Here is a 14,166-nt window from a genome sequence, read left to right as displayed (position 1 = left end):
CCTGGTGTGGGATCTTTTTGTGTGGTGTTTTCACAGTTTTTCTGTTTGAAGTGTGGCACACATGCTTTACATATTGCCTTTAAGTGAAGCCTTGCAGCTCTCTGCCAAGCTACCAGAGGTTGAGCACAGGTTAATTTGGGGTTTGTTTGTGCCTTACCCTGACAAGGATTGTGGTTGCTGCTTGATCAGGGCTCACACCCCAGTCAACCAGTATTAAACTTAGGGCATCGTCATCAACCACTGGGTTAAGTTTACACTCTCTTTTTACGATTTTCCACTGACATAATGGTATAAGTTATGCGATATGCATTTAAATTGGATGAACTGATCCACTGGTAAGGCTGACGAACAATAAACAATAATTAGCAGACTGACACAAATGTAAACACTACAATTTTCTTTACTTTGTCCATGATTTAAAAGCTCATACTGTGTATTTCAAATATGACTGCTTCTAACAATGTTTGAAAATAGACTGTAAAAAACGGATATTGTAAAATCGTGCTTAATGCAAGTCTAAAGTTAAATTTTTAGAGCAAATGTCATCTTAAGACATATTAAAACATAAAATAAAACAAAAACATTTTAGGCAACAGTAAAAAAGACAATGGTAAATGTATTTATATACAATAAGCTAAAAATAAATATGGTAGAATAAAATATTTACAATTTTCATTAAATACTTTCAGGTCTATATTTAACATTTCTTTTCATTGACATTAGGCTCCACTGGGCTATCTTTCCAGCTCGGCTTCAAGTATTTCCCCCCATGTTTCTGCATCCATAGGACACATGCTTTTCTCCGGTAGCAAAGATAACGAAAGAATGTTGCTATATTTGCCATTCAGCCACGCATGCTTCACTTTGCTCTTCCAATAATTCCTTAGAAGAGTGACCTGATAACAAAAAAATGACAAACAAACAAAAGAAAAATAGGATTTAAAACCTGCAAGGCAAAGAAGGTCAATACTGATGTCAAAGACAGTCAGTCTTCAACCCCAGTGTGGCACTGAGGCAAATACACAGATTGGAGAATTTTAAAGCCCAACAAACATCACAGGACAAAACTTACTGCAGCTGTCATACACAAAAACACCAATGGAATCAAATAACAAGTGTGCCACAAATACCCCTTCTGAATGGACAGGAGCCAGAAGAATGCAAAATGACCATTGTTGACCATAACTGAACAACTAACTACCAGGTGATTCACAATATACTAGTCAGGGAGGGATCTACACGGTGCGGAAGGGAACAGTGTTATTAAAGAGCACCTTTCATTCTTTAATATTAGCACTTCGAAGTGGCTTCTGTCGCACATAAACGGTTTATAAAAGATTTCACTGAATGCGTTACATTTTGTGAGCTAGTGACTGGAAGAATTTCCTGATACACGAACTGGGAAGCGTTCCATCGGCATGTTTAAGGCTTTGCATTTTTTTCTGTCAATGCCATCACCTTTTCTATCTACATGGAATGGATGGTGAGAAAAGAATAAGTAGGGGAAGGCAGGAAGACTGGGAGAGTAAACTGCCTCTTGAGTGGTTTTATTTTCATGTTAGAGGTAGCTTTTATTATTTGAAGATGGACTGACTTCCACAAACGTCACAGGCCTCTTACGATGGGATCAGCTATCAATAGAATGGACTGACTACACCTTGCAGATTGGAAGTTTTCAGAGACGCAATGAATTTCAAGAGAGACTTTCCTTGAGGCAACCAGCGATGTGCCAAGGGCCAGACTGGCCATAGCTGGCACCGGGCAATCCCCGGTACGCTGCACGGGTGGGGCCGGTTTGGGGCCCCTGGGGGCCGTTTTTGTTACATGGCCGTTTTTAAAATCGGCCCTATAACAAAAACGTCCGAAAACCGGCCCTGGCAGAGAGCTCGGCGGCACCCACAACCCCCTGGGCGAGAGGGGGGCCAGCCGAGCACTTTGCCAGGGCCGGTTTTGGTTCGAAGTCCGGCCCTGGACGTGCCACTAAAATGAGCAAATGAAAGGGTCAATGAGAACACACCGGAAGGGCAGAGGTGTAGATGAAAGAGAACAGTGGAAGTCAAAATGTGCATCATAAAAGAAGAGAGGTCTACATAGCACAGTGCTCTGAGGCTCACCCTATTATGAAAGGGGCAGCTTTCATTAAGTGCTCTTGCCGCCCTATGCCATACACTTTTTATGAGAGAGTCAATCTGTTGCAGCGTTTAAGTGTGCTTTAGAGCTGCAGTCTATAGTGGCTGTTCCCCAGATGCAGTCAACGATTACCCTGCTGCCCTACACCCTAGGCCAGAGGTCTTCAAACTTTTTTAGGTTAAGATGTTGGGTCCCCCCACCACCTGACAGAAATTTCTGGAATCTGGTACCCTACATAATCGACTGCCATGTGCATATCAGGGCCATATTCGGCAAATAATGTTTAACACAATAAGAGTGTTTAGCAAACTTCAGGTTTGTGAATGGGTGTTGTGAAATGACAGAGGCTTATTACGCAGCTCAAAACACAATTTTCCAAGATAAAATGATGCACAAATTCTTTTTACTAGCATGCTTTGTTTTACATAACCTAGATTAATAATAACACCACAAACAAATGTGCGGACCCGTTTTGATCTAAAATAAACTTTTTTATGGTTGTTGCATGAAACAAAAACATTTCTCTGCAAATAGTAATAGACTCTCTCACATCAATCACATTAAAAAGAAATGAAACAAAACAGTATTTACAAGAATCTGTTTAGGAATGATTCCCGGCCATCAGGGCAAAAACAGAGCTGCCTCTATCAAGAGAACCCCTGAAAGGCTAGATTGCAGTGCATGTAAAAATGTCCTTTTGTAATTTAGGACGAAAACCTTGATGGGGCATGATATGCCCATACTTGTGTACAGGGGCGCAACTAGCCCCGAACTTCGGGTGGCTGACACTCCCATCCAGGGCTGGCCCTAGCACTGGACGCACATGATGCAACAGTCTGTTTTGGCCCCCATTTCCTCCTTCTCCCTGAATTTCCTCACTACCACTCACCAACAATGCACCCATCTCTCTATAGCACCTTTCTGGCAAACATTTCATTTTTTTATAGCGCTACTCATAGTTTTCCCAACACTCAGTTCTTTGATCTGCATGGTACACATTCTTTATAGCAGGCACATTAACCCCCTGCACTTTGTGGGTGGTTGGAGTGCCCATGTGAGTGCACGGTGAGTTATGCGACAGTGTGAGAGAAGGATAAGAGGAGTGACTGCAAGGGGAGTAAGATGACCATATGAATTTGGGTGCGGATGTAAGTGCAGAGTGGGACAAATGAATGTATGGTTAGTGATGGTCTTATTTGAGTGAGTATGCACATTGAGCAGAAACGGGGACATGTTAGTGAAGTGCTTCTTCAGTGCAGGGTGAGTAGTGTGCCTGTGTGACTGCAGGGTGAGGTTCAGGGTGAACAGCACAAATACATTGTGAGTGCAGAGGGATCACTGTGAGTTCAGGGTGAGCGGGTGATCAGTGTGAGTGCCTGGTGATCAGTGTGAGTGCATTGTGATCATTGTGAGTGATTACTGTGAGTTCAGGGTGAGCAGGTGAATGGTGTGAGTGCATGGTGATAGAGGTGAGTGCATGGTGATCATTGTGAGTGCAGAGTGATTACTGTGAGTGCAGGGTGAGCGGGTGATTGGTGTGAGAGCATGGTGATCATTGTGAATGCATGGTGATCACTGTGAGTGCAGGATGAGCGGGTGAATGGTGTGAGTGCATTGTGATCGCAATGAGTGCAGGGTGAATGGTCTGAGTGCATGGTGATCAGTGTGAGTGCATTGTGATCGCTGTGAGTGCAGGGTGATCAGTGTGAGTGCATGGAGATCACTATGAGTGCAGGGTGAGCATGAAAGTGAAGGGTGAAAATGAGGAGCGAGTTGTCTGAATGCAGGGTGCATTCCCAGACACTTGAACTAACTCATCAGGTTATTGACGGCAGCGTAGGGTTTAAGATATGTTAAACTATTGCTATTATGGCATTAACCAGGGATCAGGGTGGAGGAAATAAATCTGCTGATCTTGCAACAAACTTCCAGTTTTATGGTTAGGGTTGCCAGCTCATTATTTTGATGGCCCAGTTGGTACAAAAATAAACAGTCACCTAAAGCTGTATTGTTAGCACATGTCTGTGCATATTTTCAACAGCAAATATAAATAGTAGCACTTTTAATTGTGTTCTAGGGCTGCCTGAATGGTCCATGACTGATAATAAAATGGAACAAAGACAGAAACGTTACATTACAAATGTTAATTTATAAACATATTTGGTGTCAGGACAAGCAGGCTGTTTAAAAAACACATGGCTCATTGGTAACTTGAAGCCCTGTGGGTGTTGCAGCGCCTGCCTGTGTAAATTTAAAAGAAACTTTGTCTCCTTCCTACTAAGAGCTGCCTCCCAGAACGGGCTTAAACTGGTAGAGATGAAATGCTTCAGCTTCTTTGGGAGCAGGATGTCTCCTTTGCTAAAACGGAAAGCAAGTAAAGACTTCCTTTCAGCTGCAGTGGGAGGCAAGGAGTCTCCTCTGCTCTGAAATTGAACGCAAAGGAATGGGGTTGCTTTAGTTTTTAGCAGAGGAGTCCCTGCCTCCCACTGCAGCTGTAGCATCCAAGCTCTACCAATTAACCCCCTCCTGGGACGGTGAACTGCTAGCTCTTTACATGACAAAAGCACACGTCCTGCCTTATCTATTTCCCCTCCCTACCCCCTCCAGCCCTCAGTTACCGGAGAATTCCCATTTGAACTTGTGACGCCTCGGGACAGTAAAAGACTCTGAAAGGGAAGATCTTCCTGAGGAGAGCGCACCCCCCTTAGACTATGTTGCACCCCCCTCACAGATTGAAGAACTCTGCCTTAGGCCTTCTGTGGGTATCTCGCAGATCACAGGTCGGCTATAGCTCTGCTCTGGAGTATCCGTCTGCTATGCATCTAAGGTCAGACCTTGAGATCATCCCCGCCACTTGCCTCTCAGCCGCGGGTGAGCTCTCACTTCCCTTCAAAGCCTTGGTTTTCTGTCTCCGACATGGCATACTGGTAGAAGAGGCCCTCTGCCTCCCTCCAGCCGGACTGCAGTGCTCCACAGCCAGTAGAGTTAAGGGTCTGTGGGCGGCTTCCCCAGCAAAAGGAACGGGCAGAAGCTTGGAAGATGTGGTGCCTTCTGGAAGGGTTCCACAATGATATCAATGCCCTGCCTGGCACACCTGAAAGCCAACTAACTGTTCCTTGGCCGAGGGCTGGATTTGCACTTTGAACCTTGAACTAAAGACAGGAAGGGCCAACTCCGTCTTTCCAGTAACCCTATGTCTGACCAGTCATAGAAGTGGTCATTTCTGTATCCAAAACCTAATATTACATGGCTAGGCTGTTTCGGTACATGCAAACAATAGCCATTGGGATGGACAAAAATGTATACGATCTAAATCATTTTATGAAATAAGAGCACATCAATGGCAGTAATTTGAAAGAAAATGCAGTCATTTACCAATACATGACCAAAATGCTACACAACACTTTCCTTTCCTTTGATATATTTTATTCATCAAAACAATGAAATGTTCAGTGCTACAATCAAGGACCTGGTTAGAATGCCTATGTTGCAAACAAGATGAAAGCTGTTTTGGTGGCTAGAGTCATAAATGTGCCTAGTTTCTTGAACTAGGTTTAGAGCAGTATTGCAGCAAGAGACTCTCTTCCGACACTAACTAGATGAAGTGGCAATGTAAGTCTAAGGGGCATATTTATGAGAAGCTTCAGTCACGTTTGAACCAGGCAAAGTGGTATATGCGTGACGCAAGCCTCTTAGTCAGATTTATGAAGCCACTCAAAACCTCATTGCGTGGCTTTGAATGACTTCATAAATTTGGACTTGCTATACTCGACGACGAGAGCGTAGACAATAGCCTTTATGTTAAAACTGGTAATATTTGTAGAGAGGTAGGTCTCTTATGCTTCAGCGTTGACGAGATGTACATAGACGGTGAATCAGATCCAGCAGAAACAGCCATCACAGAAGTTACTGTTGCCATTGTCATCATCAACGGAAAATCCATCGTCGACGATACTGTCGTCGTCGAAGCAGCTGCTGTCGTCGACGGTGGAAGGGTCGACGGGAGATGGACCGTCGTTGACGGCGGAAGTGTTGATGGGAGGTGGCTCGTCGTCGATGAGGTGGACATCGATGAGAAATGATCAGTCATCGTCGCTGGTGTCGTCGATTCATCGAAAGCGCATTCCGCACGAGTCCTTGTGGGGAAGCCAGCTTGCAAAGTGTGGGCATTTGCAGTTCTGACTTGTTGCAAACAGGTCCAGATTGGGGTGGCCCCACTCCTGAAAGACCCCATTCGTGATTGGAAGTTGAAGATCTGCTAAGGGAATCCGCTAGAACATTGGAGATCCCCAGAACATGGACAGCTGAGATGCTGATACCCTGACTCAATGCCCAGCCCCAGATCTCCTGGGCTTGTTGAGAAAGCAGGGCTGACTTTGTACCGCCCTGTTTGTTTAAGTAATGCATACTTGTTGTATTGTCTGTCCGAATTAGTACAGAGGCCCCTCGGATGACTGTTCGAAAGGATTTCAAGGCCAAGAAAATGGCTCGCAACTCTTGGAGATTGATGTGCCACTCCTTTTGTTGCATATTCCACTTTCCGTTGACAGTCATTCCCTGCAGGTGTGCTTCCCATCCCTCCAGAGAAGCGTCCGTGGTGATGGTGAAATGTGATACTTCCGCCAGGAAGGCACATCCTTCCTGTAAATTCTTTAACTGAGTCCACCAGAGAAAGGCTTCTCTCATCCGAGGAGTTATGTGAATGATGTCGTCGAATGACCCCCAAAACCTGCAACTATTGGAGGTTGAGCTCTTCTTGTAAAGGGCTCTATCTGAGACAACAGTTGGGTACCAGAGGAATGCAGGATGAAATCATCCCTAGGAAAGTTTGAACATCCGAACTGAAACATACTCTTTTTCTTGCAATATGCGAGCTAGCTTGCAGATCTTGTGTTGTCTTTCTTTTGAGACGAAAGCCTGAGTGATTTGGGTGTCCCAAGAAGGACTTCCTTTGTGAAAGAATCAGATGGGATTTCTCTAAGTTGATGGAGAGACCCAGTAATCTGGATATTGATAGGCATCTTTGAACATGTGCGCTTGCTTTTGCAAAAGAACTCGCCTTGATAAGGCAATCATCCAAGTATGGGAAGATTTGAATGCCCTCTAAGCGGAGGTGTGCCGCCACTGGAGCTAGAACCTTTGTGAAAACACGGGGTGCTAACCGAAGTCCAAAGGGGAACACTTTGAACTGAAAATCCCTGCCAGCCACTCTGAATTGTAAGAATTTTCTCTGTCTGGGGAGGATCGGCACATGAAAATAAGCGTCTTGAAGGTCGAGGGTTGCCATGTGATCCCCCATTGAGAGAAGTTTGAGGATTTCTTGAAGCGTTAACATCCGGAAGAACAACTTTTTCAAGTATTTGTTGAGGGTGCGTATGTCGAGGAGGGGGCGCCATTCTCCCGATTTTTTCCGAATGAGGAAAAACCTTGAGTAAAAACCTGTTCTTTTTGCAAATAAGGGACCTTTTCGATTGCTCCCTTCCATATCATGAAATTTATCTGGGTGAACAACTCCTTGATATGAGCAGGAGGTGGGCCCTTGGGAGGAGAATTTGAAGGGACCTTGATGAATTCTAATTGTGCCCCCTGACCACTACATCCAAAACCCACTTGTCTGTAGTAATTGCGGACCAGTTGTTGAAAAGGGATATTTTTCCTCCAACTTTTGACTGGGGCGAGGGTAGAGATGATGGCAGGTGGCGTGTCTCATAGTTTCTCATTGGAATCTCTTCCACGGTAGGAGGATTTTCTTCTTGACTGCGTGTGTTAGTTACCTAGCTGTCTGTAAGACTGCTGCTTGTAGGGCTGGTATCTCTGGTTAGTTTGCAAGATTTGGTATGACCTCTGCTGATTATAGTTTCCTCTGTTGGAATAGACTCCACGCCCTTTAGCACCTCGAAAGGAAGACCTTCGAAACTGAAGGATACCCAAAGATCTTGCCGTCTCCGTGTCCTCCTTGAGAAGCCTGTATGGCCTCGTCAACATGTTTGCCAAAAAGAAACTCGGCATCAAATAGCATGTCAACTATTTTGGTTTGGACCTCTTGGCGAAAAGATGTGGATTTCAGCCATCCCTGCCTTTTCAACACAGCTGAACCCGCTAGCTGCAGGAATCCTGTTGACAACACATCTACTGCTGTGCGGTCATCTCTGCTCAGGTAAGTTCACCTTCTCGCAATATCTGCCTCGCCTCTGACTTTGCAGGTTCTGGTAACATTTCTACGTAAGGGGAGATGTCGGACCACATTTGCCTGTCATATCTCCCTAATATCGCTAGGGAGTTCGCAGCACGTACAGTTGTTGCTGCCATCGTGCAGACCTTTTTTCCGATGGAATCCAATCGTCTGCCATCTCTATCTGGCGGAGCAGATATAGGCGAAGAGGGGTTCCTGGCCTGTCTTTGTGCCGCTTGGGCGACGACCGAATCAGCCTTACGTTGTCCTATAAGGCATGCAGGAGATTTGTCTGGTGCTTTATACTTCTTGTCTAACCGGGGCAAGACAGCAGGAAGACAATTGGGTGTTGCCATAATTTTTAAACCTTCCTTACATATGAAGTCAATAATGGGAATAGTTTTGACTTGTCTTTGCGGTTGGTCATTAAAGTCATAAAGAAAACATTCATCTTTCTTTGTTTCTATTGGGATTAGAAATCTTTTAGTAGCTCTCTCCATCAGGCGATGGAAGCCTCTAATGTCTACTGGAGGGGAGTTAGCCGTAGCTTGTGTAGAAAGAGATGGCGTCTGAATTTGGTACTCATCCCACTCCGACTGAACAGATTTGTCACCCATCTCTCCTTCCTCTCTATCTTCATCCGAGGTGTTAGCTTCCTAAGAATGATGAGATGGCGCTGGAGTAGGTGGTCTTGGAGATCTCAAAGAAGATGCAGAGGTCTGAGGCATAGGAGTTGATGGCAGAGACCCCGCCGACTCAGATGGAGGGAAACGACGATAGTAATCATCTAATATGAACTGCAAATTATTGAGAAGGGCCAAATGCATCTGTGCAGTGGGCATAGTGGTAGGAGCTTGATCCATAGGCTCAGAAAAGTGTTCCTCGGCTTGATCTTCTTCCTGATATTTAAAGAGCAATTCAGACGGACTCGTCGCATTGCGGAACCTGTCGTCTACATCAGATTGCTCCTCGTCGTCATCAGAATCCAGCAGTTGGTCAGGCAATGTAAGTGGTGATAAAGTTTGCAATGATGAGCCACGTCTTTCAAGTAATGAAGCTGTTGTAGCCAGTGCGGCAAAGGAGGCTGTAGACGGTGTGGAGGACCATACTTGCAGTTCAGTGCAAGCTGACAGAAGAGGTGTTGACGGTCTTGCCGTCGCTGGTGCCGTCGTCGAAGGAGATGGTGTCGACGAGACATTTAACTTTGTCGACGGTGAGATCTTCGCGGACGATAGCTTCGACGACGAGGCATCCTTCGTCGATGATGTCTTCATCGACGAGGTAGTCTTCGTCAACATCGAGCCAATCTTTATCGATGAGGTAGCTGTCAACGGGGTAGTTGTCGAGGTGGTCTTCGTCGACAATGTAGCCGTTGTCGAGGTGGTCTTCGTCGACGGAACACTTGTCAACGGAATTGTTCTTCCCTTCGTCGCCCATGACGGAGCGTTGACGATAGATGGCATTACCTTCGTCGACGAGATAGGTCTTACTGACACAGAGCCCACGGTTGAGGGTGAAGAGGCTGACGACATTATCATCTTTGGCTTTGGTGATGAGAAGGTGACTGTCGACGTTGAAGTAGCGTCGACGACGATAATCGTCGACGAAGGAGCCATCGACGAGCCCGTCAACAGCGAGGTCTTCTTGTTCTGAGGAAAAACCTTCTCAGGAAGCTTTTTAGACGCCAGAGAAATTCCAGTCTTTTTAGGGGGCGAAATAGAAGATGATCCAGAAGGTGGAGAATCCTTTTTTGTAGTAGGCAAGCTAGAGCCCTTGGAGGGCTGAACTTATCTCAACACCTTAGCCCCAGGAGAAGATAGATATTCTTCAGCCATCCTCTTTCTGGAGGATACAGATGACCCTGAAGCCACACTTCCCACCTCAAATAAAGGGTTATCCTGGTCTTTAATTAAAGTAGGCGTCCTTCCCTATCTCTGAAGGTCTTCTGAGGGAAGGTCGTGCAGATCTTACAATCTCTCACCTCATGATCAGGGTATAGGCAGTAGATGCACTTTTTGTGGGGATCTTCTTTAAAAAGCCGGAGCTTCCTACAAAATTCACAAGGTCTGAAGAGAGATTTTTTAGTAGATGACATCCTAAAGGATAAAAATCCAGTCAGAAATGTGAAGTACTGAGCAGAGCTCGGGGAGACTCCCTTCACACAACGTGCAGTAGAAAATCTGAGAGCCTGAGCCCCTGGGGAGAACATTCTGGTGAGTGCTGTCGCCTGATTGGCTGCAGTTTGGACTATACAAAATGACTAGGATAGTCATGAGAGTGGAAGTTTTTGCTCTTGTAGCTTAGGGCTACCTTACTTCCTGGTTGGTTATTAACAAGGTTTTTTGGTTATTATGTGCATATTATTGCTTTTTTATGTACCGTGGGGCTCCCACTCTGACGACAGGGAATGATTCAGGCATGTGAATCTATGAGACACCCCAAATACTGGAGAATATCTTTAGTTCTCCTTGTGTTTCCTCTATGTGTGGTGTATTCTGCATCACATATAGAAAGAGGGAAACGCCCCTATGGATTGTTTTTGAGCAGCAAGGTGCCCCTTCCTGCACAAAGGCGATCCTGCCGACAACACAGGTGCCACAGTTCATGCGCCGGTAACGCTGACCTCTTTGTACCGATCTTCTGTTGAGTTCTAGGGTTAGAACTACATTCCCCATCATGCCCGGGACGTAAGCAGCGTGATACGCATCTGTGTACAACCAGGAAATAAAGGGTAGCGAGTAGGAACCGACGCTGCCGAATATTCTTGCCGGTGGTCCATGGCAATCGGAGAGGCTTCAGAATCGGGGTAAATGCTTAACGAGGCTTGCACTGACTCCTTCGTACCCCGTATTGGATTGGGTACTGTGCTGTATGTTGATCTTGGCTCGACGGGAAGAAAACGTTTTGCGAGCGTTTTTTCTTCTTCGTATTGACTAATCCTGATTACCTGTATTGTTTTGTTGCTCCAGATAACGGGAGTGCCTCTGTTGTGTTAAACGGAACGGAACAGGCGATCTACGAATTGGTCTCTGACCTATATCCCAGACACTTGACGTGTGGAGTCAAAACACGATACTAAGTGTATTGGGCGATTGTCACTACCTGGTTTGGGGGGTCCAAGATAGGACTCGCCTTTATCACCAGATTCCGAAGACTTTTGTACAGCCACATAAAGACTGAGAGTGTTCATTGAGTGAAGAACTTTGCTGGGATGCAGATATGATAAGAAGTATTAATGTTGTCCCTACCTGCTTTCTTTCTCTGCAACCTTTTTATTTTGTCTCTGACACAGAAGAGAGAGTTACTGGGGATTCTCTTGGGATTTGCAGACCTAAGAACATTACACGAAGCGTGTTGGTATGTGATGAGATGTCTTATGTAATGGTATACTGCCACAAATTCCGTGTTTTCAATATGTTCTTTGTTTCTTTCTAGTAGGTCTAAAACCCCTGGTATCTCCTTATCTCTTCTTACATTTAAGGCTCCCGTATTTTCCTTTACAGGTAGGAAAGTGTTCTTTCTGCTGCTAATTGGTAAAGGAAAGAAAGTCAGTTGAACTATATGCAGCCTCTTAGAGTGTATACTTAATACACTTATTGTTATTGCAGATCTCCCTCCCGCTGTCCCCTTCCTTTCCCTCCCTCGCTTGACTATCCTGGTGATCTGTATATTCAATCTCCAGACACCGGGGACGTCAGGAGGTGGAACCCTTTATCTTCAGCACAATCCCGAAGACATCGGAAGACTGAGCCTGACAACAGGTACCCTTCCATCAAGGTGCGCCTCCGTTAGTGCTAGGCTACTGAAACAGCACCAGCACAGGGAGAAAGGACAGGAATGCAGGAATACGGAGCTTTCATGCCTTTTCCTAGTGACGTAGGGCAGCACAGCAAGGTGACTTGCTGCGGTGTTGTGCACCACTATTTTAATGAACATGCCCCTTAGTGTGCCAAACCACATCTTTTGAATTGCAAGTTTTCTGTCCTGTGGTGGCTAGTCCAGGAATGCAGCATCCTTCTCTTTCTAAAAGCCAAGGGCACTGTTATCAAGTAATCTGCTTCAAATATGCCTTCTTCTAACTCCACCAACACCCTTCCAGTGCCAGATTTGCTCAGCAAGACACTCTTTCGGAATGGGAAGTCAGCATGCACTGTAAAATACTGTAGTAAAGTCTAGCTCATAGGCATTTGTTGGGAATACTCAAGTTTTGGGGGAAATTGGACTAATAATGACGGTTTTAAGAATATAATTAGTAATGGTGTATCCCATGGGGTGTAGGGTCACACAAAATGTTAAAAGTGTATCTATTATGCCCTATTCAATACTCTGTAATAACATTTTGTAGACATTTTGCATCGGTCCCTTTTCTGTCCTTGTGGGAGTGTTGTGATATTCATTCCACTTACTTTTTTTCTCTTTATGTCAGTGAGCTCCTTATCCCCCAATTTGTGATCTCATATGAATCTCAGTAAAGAGTAATGCATCAAGAAAGGTTATTGTCTCCTCTTGACCCTGTGCTCCTGTTTTCATACATGATTTTATAACTGCGAGGGTGAAGCTTATCTGTAATTAAAATGTTAAGGAACCAGGTCTTTTTATGGCATCTTATGAGGCATCCATTTTCCTTCATTAAGCTGTCGTTATCAGGTGGAATATTTACGCTAAGTGGGTACTGATCCAACCAACTTTAGTGTGCAATTGAACAAGTTACTTACCTTCGGTAACGCTTTTTCTGGTAGATACAGTATCTGCCTGTGGATTCCTCACCTTGTGAATATCCCCCTTGCGTCAGCTACATTCCGAAATTCTTTTTGTAGCTTTGCGCCGACGTGGACGACGTCATAGAGGCACGGCATCGCACGCGACTCCGCTGACGTCACCGACACCATAATAGGCCCATGCCGGCGTGATGACATCAGTTCGCCCTTTTTTCCGTGCCTTCGAGGCACACGGACGGACCAATGACAGTAGATATATACACAGTATAAACAGTACACAAATGTCAAGATAACACAAACAGTGTGAAGCAAATGCAGGAAAGCAATTGAAATAAAACATTTCCTTGACAATAAAACATATTTACATTACATTACAGTAACTCAGGTATAGAAGAGTGGACAACGGGGAGGTGGGTGGGTCAGTGATGAATTCACAGGCAGATACTGTAACTACCAGAAAAAGCGTTACCGAAAGTAAGTAACTTGTTCTTCTGATAGATACATCTGCCAGTGGATTCCTCACCTTGTGAATAGAGTCCCACAGCAGTCCCCACTCCAGGAGGAGGGTGTCCACTCTCCTATACCAGAAAATCCTGGAGGATAGAGCGCGCAAAGTGGCCGTCCCTCCTCACCTCAGCATCCAAGCAGTAATGCTTCGCCAAAGTGTGGAGCGAGGCCCAAGTCGTGGCTCTACAAATATCCTCTACAGGAACACCCCTAGACAAAGCAGATGTAGAAGACTTTGCTCTAGTAGAGTGAGGTCTTATACCGTCTGGAGGGTCCTTACCCGCCAAGGAGTAGCAGATCTTGATGCATAGAGTAATCCATCTTGAAAGAGTGCGCTTGTGCACCGCTCTTCCTTTCTTCCTGCCAGCAAATCCAACAAAGAGCTGGTCATCCAGACAATAATCTTTAGTCCTATCGAGATAAAAGCTCACCGCCCTCTTAGGGTCCAGACCGTGAAGTCTCTCCTCCTCCTTGGAAGGGTGAGGGAGAGGATAGAAGGTAGGAAGGGTAATAGACTGTCCTAGATAGAAGGGAGTTACCACCTTAGGCAGAAAAGCAGCCCTGGTCCTAAGAACCATTCGTTCAGCATTAATGGTCAAGAAAGGGGGCTTTGAACTAAGAGCCTGAAGCTCACTTACC

The 14,166-nt window shown here is 45.3% G+C and overlaps 1 protein-coding gene across 2 annotated transcripts in view; it reads right to left on the bottom strand.

Moving 5' to 3' along the window:
- Window positions 1-382: 382 nt before the first annotated feature.
- Window positions 383-14,166, bottom strand: part of FBXO48 (F-box protein 48) — a 79,300-nt gene continuing 65,516 nt past the window's right edge. For both annotated transcript variants that reach the window (XM_086925443.1, XM_086925442.1), the window contains one exon: window positions 383-896. In XM_086925443.1, coding sequence (XP_086781569.1) covers window positions 735-896 — 162 coding nt within the window. In that variant the 3' untranslated portion in view covers window positions 383-734. The remainder of the gene's footprint in view (window positions 897-14,166) is intronic.

Source organism: Lissotriton vulgaris, chromosome 6 (assembly GCF_964263255.1).
Source record: "Lissotriton vulgaris chromosome 6, aLisVul1.2, whole genome shotgun sequence".
Lineage (NCBI taxonomy): Eukaryota > Metazoa > Chordata > Amphibia > Caudata > Salamandridae > Lissotriton > Lissotriton vulgaris.
The sequence above is the reverse complement of the archived record's forward strand: the minus strand, read 5'-3'. Positions and strand labels throughout refer to the sequence as shown.